At 23.5% G+C, this 8,631-nt stretch overlaps 2 protein-coding genes across 3 annotated transcripts; both read left to right on the forward strand.

The window, feature by feature from the left end:
* The first annotated feature begins 603 nt into the window (after nt 1-603).
* On the forward strand, nt 604-4,643 carry LOC100162497 (uncharacterized). Its single transcript, NM_001162670.2, is given in 4 exon segments — nt 604-679; nt 792-971; nt 3,526-3,735; nt 3,820-4,643. Coding segments are annotated over 4 exon segments (492 nt in total). The 5' UTR covers nt 604-628; the 3' UTR covers nt 3,871-4,643.
* A 137-nt stretch (nt 4,644-4,780) lies between these two features.
* Nucleotides 4,781-7,130, forward strand: LOC100160479 (uncharacterized). 2 transcript variants are annotated; one of them, NM_001293527.1, is given in 5 exon segments: nt 5,245-5,322; nt 5,394-5,585; nt 6,525-6,681; nt 6,683-6,743; nt 6,835-7,130. In NM_001293527.1, coding segments are annotated over 4 exon segments (417 nt in total). In that variant the 5' UTR covers nt 5,245-5,271; the 3' UTR covers nt 6,700-6,743; nt 6,835-7,130.
* The last annotated feature ends 1,501 nt before the right edge of the window (nt 7,131-8,631 follow it).

An 8,631-nucleotide genomic window follows, 5' to 3' on the forward strand; every position in this document is an offset into this window, starting at 1 on the left:
AAGAATTATCTTTGAAAATTTACTATATTTTTATTTGCATAATCAACATAAATTATTCTTATTTTTGAAATTGGTTCAAGAAACATGGTTTATTATTTTTAATTTGTATTTAAGAAGTTTAAACATTCCATTACGAAATTTTTTGTTCGTGAACTTGAACTATGATTCCTTAATGTAGTTTTTGACTAATTTGTTTACAACCAGACATTTGTTTCTATATCATGAATTTTTTGCCAAGAATTGCGATAGGAAGAAATTTAATCTCTATGAAACTTTGGTATTTTATTATATTCTTAACATTTTTTAATATGATATAAATAACAATATTATATTAAAGTTCAGTCAGCATAATTAATGAATACTCATGAAGGTACTAGGTATGTACAAAGAATATTCATATGATTAATAATATCAAAACATTTTATTTTATTTGCATTTTAACCTACTCAAATCAATTGTTTCTTATCCAATTAAAATAATAATGAACACTTTAATCAAATAATATAACTATTGCATTATTTTTGTTATTTAAGTGATAAATAAAGGGAAAATACCTACTAAATACTAAATAGTATAAATATTGATTTCATGTAGCATACAACCGTCATTCAAATTTGATACCAACAAGATGAGGACGTCACATCTTTACGTTTTGTTAATATCGGCATTGGTAGTTCAGGAAAGTATTTTAAAATAATTAATATTCTGTGTTGTATAATAAAATATAATATAATAATTTATTGTTTTTATTAAATGTAATTGTAAAATAATAATTATATCTGATATTATAGATTTCCTCTGAAACTGCTGATCTAGAAAAAATATTAAACCGTATTCTATCATCTTCGTTTGACCTTGCAGCAAAACCCATCACCGATTTAATAAATGAAGTACCAATGAAACCAGATGCAGAAAAATTCTTGAACGAATTCACATGGAAATTAAAGCGGTTTATGGAACAAACCCAAGAGGTAATTCGTAATATTTTAAAGTTAGAATAATTATAGAATAGTAGGTATATATTTGACATAAAAATATATTTCAAAATCTTAAATTGTATCTAACTATAATTTAATAATATACCGATAAATATTTCCTTAAAATGTCATCATAATGTAGTAACCAGAGTGGCAACCAAAAATTATTAAAATATTTCAAATTATAATACATATGGTACCTATATTGTCCTGAATATATTTAATATTTATGTGTACAGGCATAGTATGGACGTATGGTATACAATAACCAATGTAATGTATCCTCAATAATCAATAATCATTCAGTCATATTGTATTGTTGACGTGCATTTTATTAAAGGAGATCACCAGACTAATTTATATTTGTTAATCTTAAGTTTGATGATTAATCATTGTATTGAAAATATTCAATAAAAGTCTGAAGTCAAAATATATATTATTCAACGGTACTATAATAGTAATTATCTATTTGAATTGAGTGTTAAAAATATTACTGTGACGACGTGACGTCATAGAGCCAAAGAGCAAACGGCTGCCTAGAATGTTTCACGTGCAAAAGTTGCTTGTGTACAATATACAAAATGATTTCAGTATCTCATGATAACTGATAAGATTTCCTATTTGTATATTTTAATCTCAGATGCTTATATAAAAAAAGATGATAGTGCCATTATAATTTTAATTGAATTGAATTTTTCCATAACATAATATACAACTTAATGCCCATAATAACCCCTGAACGACGTGAAATCAGTTTTATAATATTTATATTCTATAAAATAAATCTGAACAGTATATTTTAGGTACTTCGTCATTTTAATTTACACCATTGTCTTAAATTAAAAAGACACCTAAGATGAAAAAAAAATAGTATGATTTATCATAGTAAAAGTAATACTAAAATTATAACTAAAAATGAAATAGCACATATTATACGTAGTACATAGATCACTGCGGCATACACTCTTTGGATTTATCCTCTATTATTAACACAATCATGTTCTAAACCTCTCAATATCTCATTGATATAATATTATATAATTAGTATTGTTTGACTTTGGATTTTTACAGAATCTTTTTGAATACAATAATTAACAATTTGGCATAAAAATGTAAAATAAAATATTATTTTGATCAAATTTAACTACATTATTCATGAATAATTCCCAAATAAATTAGGAACGTAAATTATTAGTAACATAGATAATAAATTATTTGTAACATCGAATTTCTGTATAAATACTTTATAATTTGATGTTATTTTGTTATTTTGATATTAGAATTCCTTCAATTAGTTAATCGTTATTAAAAACACTATTGATATCATTAGATGATTTGCACGTACATAATTGTAAATTTCACAATTTTCGTTGCTATACTAATAGGAATTCTACAACGGATCTACGGAGTGATTTAATTGGTCACACTAATATTCTAAGTTTTCTAAATCTTAGATAAAATTCTTGTTACCTACCCGATTAAAACATATTTATTAGATAAAAGATATTAGACATCAATAACCTAATTTTATGGTGCAATGAGAATAAGCTATTTTTAAATATCCATAAATGTAAATTTATGAAATTTTACCTAATTAAAAATCCCATTAACTCTCAATACTCAATTTCTAGCTCTAATATTGAACTTGTTAATCAATTTAAAGATTTAGGTATAATTTTTGATCCTAAATTAAATTTTTCTCTTTATACTGAAGTGATACAAAATAAAGTTATTTTCGTAACTCTGGGTTTATTAAACGTACTTGCGGTGCATTCTAAGATCCTATTCCCTTAAAAATCCTCTACTTGTCTCTTGTCCGTTCTAATTTAGAGTACTGCCCCCTTGTCTGGATAAACAATGCGTCAAAACAAAATTTTACCCTAGAATCTGTCCAAAATAACTTTCTACGTTTTATCTCTAATAAATTCAACATAAACAGACCTTTCCATGGCACATATAATTATGTTTTAAATTTTCTTAATATTTCTCTACTCACTGACAGATATACACTTTTACTCTCTACATTTTTACAAAAACTGATATTAGATTCAATTGACTGTCCTGAAATTCTCTCTTTAATCCATTTTAAAATTAATAGCCTTAATACTAAAGATCCAAAACCTTTTTATCCACTTTTTTCAACTAAAAATTATATCTTGAACTCTCCTGCTAACCTTCTTATGGCTGAAGGTAATATTTTTGTCTATATTTTAAAATGTATTATTTTTTTTTTTTAAGTATATACGATTTGTATTCTATATATTAAACTTTTAAATTTTATTATTATATTCAATCTCTAATTAAGTAAAAACTATACCTTGTTGTATTTTGTATTATTTTTCACACACAATGTTAATATTATTATATTTTAGGACTCGCATCCGTTTATATTAAATAAATAAATAAATAAATATTAATATATATTCATTATACATAGACGGTAAATTCAAAATAATATAACCAAAATATAATTATAAGCAATATCATAGTATATAGTAGTTAGTACTATTATAGTGCATAATGGATATACAATAAAATATTTTTTAAGGAGTTATTTAATATGATACCAAAAACCGAGAGAGAAAATACAAAAAAAGCGATTGGATACTTGTCAATGTATATGTCGGGAGCATTTTCAGCAGCACAGAAAAAAGTAACAAATGTATCGAACAAATCTTTTGATGCATTACCGGATAATATTAAAACCAAATTACTTGACATAGGAAATGATATTGATGACTTCTTAAAAAGAATAAGGGTAAGTTTAGTTGTTTAAAATAAAATAATATCATAATTAATATTTAATTAAATTATTTCATGATAAAATATTTTTTTTGCACAGGGTTTTAATGATTTTAATGATCCAAAAACATCACAAAAAACATCCAAATAATAATGAATATTATTTTAATATTATTTTAGGTACCCAATAAAAAATAAATTAATACCTAATTTATACGATAAATAACAATCCAATATTTCAATGTTAACTTTTAAATAATATTGGTAGGAATGACAAATGATCTATAGACTATAACCATCATTATATGTAGGAAACACGAAAATTGTAATTATTGATTTGTATTTAAATTATACACACTAACTTTATTTGTAAAGCTAATGTTATAAAACTTCGGTTAGAACACTTAATAGTAACAAATTTATTGATTGTATACATAAAGCTTACATTATATTACACCTAACATTTAATGTAATTACAAATTGTAGCTTATAAGTACCTATATTATTGTTTTGTTTGTTTAATTATATACATTTACGTGAAAATAAGAATTATGCAATGAATAATATCTACTATTTTATAATTGTTAGTATTTGTATTAGAACAATGTAGTTTGTGTTGGAAAAAGAAAAATATTTAGTATTACTATTTACTGCATGCACATTATCTTCAGAAACTTTATCTATATAGTTTTATTTTGATTATACAGATTAAACAGTTAAGCGTCAAAGTATGTCTAGATTATCATTATTTTTTAATTAAAACTACAAATTATATTTATATTTGGTTCAAATATTGAATGAGACAATTATATGTTAAATACATAATGTTACAATATGTTAAATATAAATTATTTATTAATGCCTTTTTTCAAAAATGTACCTACCTATTGGACATAAATATTAAATAGTTTGTAAAATTAAAAATATAATATATTTATTCTTTAATCGGTTAACACTTTGCGTTTATACTAGAAATGAACCACCGATATTCATTTTTTTCAATCCAACTGTAATTATTAAATGTTTAGGCGTTATAGCTAGTAATACAAATTGCAAATGTTATAATTTATAAATTTAACTTATATATAGTTTAGCCTCACGTTGTTACATTTAACACATATAGAGAATCTGAGCATATTACTCATATTCATTAAATTGCCTTATTAAATACTAACGAGGTTAAATTTAAAAATACAAGGACCTATACCTACTATTTAGTTAGATCTATGTGAAAATATTTCAGGACATCTTCTCTCAAAATCTTATAGCGGGGGCGGACGTAGACAATTTAACGAAATAAAACGATGGCAGCGGAAGTAAACAATATAATATAACATAATACCAACGGCGGACGTAAACAATAATATAAGATTTAGCAATAGAATCGAACGTCTATGAAAGGCAGGTACATAAAAGAAGACATTGGTTGGGTTAGAATTGATGGATAAAAAAAAAAGTTTTTCAAGGTTGTTTTTATTGAATATATAATATGGTAGGTACTGTACTCAGTGAATAACTTTTGACAATTTATTCGTTCGAAAGCGCTACTAAGATGAAGACATCAAATGTTTGTGTTCTCGTCATATCGGCGTTAGTGGTCCAGGAAAGTATTTTGATCTTTTACTCTATGGTAAAAATTTGATTTTATAACTGTATGAATTATGAATTACACAGGTTTCTTCTGAGGAGGTTACTGAGCTCGATAAAATGGCAGTCAATTTGTTCCATTCTTTAGTTGATATTTTGGAAATACCATATAGGAAAATTGAAAACATTGTAAATCCAACAGAAGCGGGTTTAAAAAAAGAACCATTTTTAGAAGATCTTACAATCAAACTTAAACGGAAGAAGGAAGAAATTGAAAAGGTAATGATATTTTTTTAAGTTATTACTTTACTATACAACACTCAACAAGATAAAATACAACAGTACATATATTTTAAAAGGCTACTTTAAATACATGTGCTCTTTGTTCTTTGTGTTTTTTATGAAATCGTTATCATCAAAAATTATTTATGAAAACCAAATATTTTGGGAAAGATTTCCACGAAAAATTAAAATGTTTTATCTTTAGTTATGCTCATTTTAATACGATTATTTCAAATGAAACTTATTGTTTAATATTACGATTATTTTCTATACGAGAAATAGTACAGGATTGATTTATTTCCAATAAAATCATCGAAAATCTTTCTATTCCTACATAATTTGTTTGTATTATTTTTCTATTCTTACCCACAACATATTTTATATTAAATGATTGATGATTTTTCAACATGGAAAACTAAAAAATATATATTTGACTCTAATTTATGAATATAAAATATGTAATTATAATATTTAACGTACCTACTTATATGATATGTAAAATTGTAAAATAAAACTTTACAACGTATTATATACTATAATACCTTGCCATGTTTTTAACCGTCATCATTTTTTTCCAACCCATTATTTTAAAGTTGATATTTATAAATAATTGTTGTATACTTACTTGTGTTTGTGTTAATTAAAATGTTACATTATGTACTGTACTTGAGAGAAAATTTAATTTAATTTAAAAGTGTTTCATCATGCCTATAAATTGGCATTGGTTCTTAAAATTCTATAATATAACACTAAAAAATCATTTGATGCAGCCATCTTGCACAGTACTATTTTACAAGACTTACGTTTAAAATAATATAGTAATTCATTATGAAGTATGAACTAATATAATAGAAGATACTCTAACAGATAAACAAATATTAAAACATTACCATTTATTATATTAAATAATAATTAATATTTAAATAATATTTTAAGACTTACATGGAATCGCTGTCACCGGAAATTAGAGAATTGGAAAAGAAGAGATTAAGCGAATATGTCAATACGTCGCAAAAAATAGTTAAATCAATTCAAGATTCTAATAAAATGGCCAGAAGTATGATAAATGCATATTTCACCAACCTACCAAAAAATGTCCAGAGCAAATTAATTGGGTTGGGGCAAGACCTAAATAATATTTTACACAAATTAAAGGTAAATTCAAAAAAAAATCGTTGAGTTTTAAATATTTAATAATATATAGGTAGCTGGTAGTTGAATAATACATACAATATTTTTGTAACAGGAATTGTCCAAAAATGGTTCTTCAGAGGCTTAAAAAACAAATGACTCCACATAATCAAAAGTATTGGTTAAAATCAGCGGATTATGGCGTCAATATTATAAAATTATTTTATTACCTATGACAAATGATAAGTATTTGTACCATTGTTTTATTTATTACAATTATTTATCTACCAACATGTATTTTAATCTAATATTCTTCATTATTAAACAAAAAAACTAATATTATATGTATGTATATTGTTAATATATATTTATAAGCTAATAAATAATAACTAATATACCTACCTAACCTAATATCGTATATATTTTTTTGCAAAAACTAACAACATATTATATTATAATTTTCATTTTTAATACAATGAAACTATATTCTTTTTTTTGAATTAGTTTAAAGTTGAAACTAAAGCTTTTAAACCTTCGTCAATTATTTTCAATTTATATATGAAAATTATTTATTTTTACATTTATATACCTAATATGACGTTTTATATTGGTATAATTGATATTTTATTTTCCAATCGTACTAAATCTTAAATGGCAATATCATTATACCTATGAAATATAATTAATAGTTATATAAAATTAACATTTTGAATATTTACTATTTAGAAAATAAAAAAGCATTTATATCAAAATGCATAGGGTAAAAATCACAAATTTGTTTGAGTTGGAAATTCATAAAAATTTGCTTTTTTAAATCTAAGATTTGAAAACGTAATACAAGATTCCTTAAAAATATGTCTACCTTTATCAAAAAAAAAATTTCAGAAAGTTAAATTACATTTTTATGAGTGTTTGAAGTACACATTTTTACAACATTGGATTCTCATGTAGCGATTTTCTTGTTTTGTTGTAATTCAAAAACGAATAACTGTAGATACTTGAAATGTACACCATATGTTTATTTTATCAATTCCTTACTTGATAAAATTTTCAAATATTTTGACTCGTTTTTAGACGTAAACTTCGATTACGAAATTTTTCAGTTTTTTTTTCTATAAATGTCAATACAATTTTATTTGTTGTGTCAAAAAGCGTAAAAATGTAATACAGCCTACTGATATATTCTTTTAATAGTATAGTTGAAAAATATTAAAAATACATAGGCACAATAATTTTTTATAAGCATTTAAAGTTCGATTTTTGACAACTTCTATAAAATAAAAAATTAAAAAATGATTTTGTAGTTAAACATTTATAAAATGTTCAACTTTTACAGCTAAGGATTGAAAATACGAGGTTTCACGTAAATAAGTTATTCAGTAACTAAAAAATAAGAAAAATTTAAAACACAGTTTTTTTTTATAGTTATTTTATGTTCAAACTTGGACGAAATTACATATTAAATAACCAAGAATAATTGTTTTAGTTAATTTGTTGTAGTTTTATAATATTATTTTACCATCGGTTACCGTATAATAAGTAAAAACAATTTAAATATAATATAAAATAATATCTTCACTGACAAACCGTCCCTAATCAGTATCGTTATTTTGTATACAATGATATTGTATCATTGAATTCTAATTGATACCATTTATTATTCAGTGACCTACTTATAACCTACTGTACAGCAGAGTGATATCTATTATTCTCTTTTATTTTTATTGAATTCAATAATTAATAATTATTATAAACAGTCTTTAAATAAATTAAATTGTGTTTTATTTGGAATGACATGATATATTGATATCTATATATTTTAATTTATAATTAAATAATACTGATACATAAAAATATTGTTATCAAATCTTGTAGCATTAAATATAAAACCAATTCCGTAGTCTGTCCATCT

The sequence above is a fragment of the Acyrthosiphon pisum genome, chromosome A3 (assembly GCF_005508785.2).
Source record: "Acyrthosiphon pisum isolate AL4f chromosome A3, pea_aphid_22Mar2018_4r6ur, whole genome shotgun sequence".
Classification (NCBI taxonomy): domain Eukaryota; kingdom Metazoa; phylum Arthropoda; class Insecta; order Hemiptera; family Aphididae; genus Acyrthosiphon; species Acyrthosiphon pisum.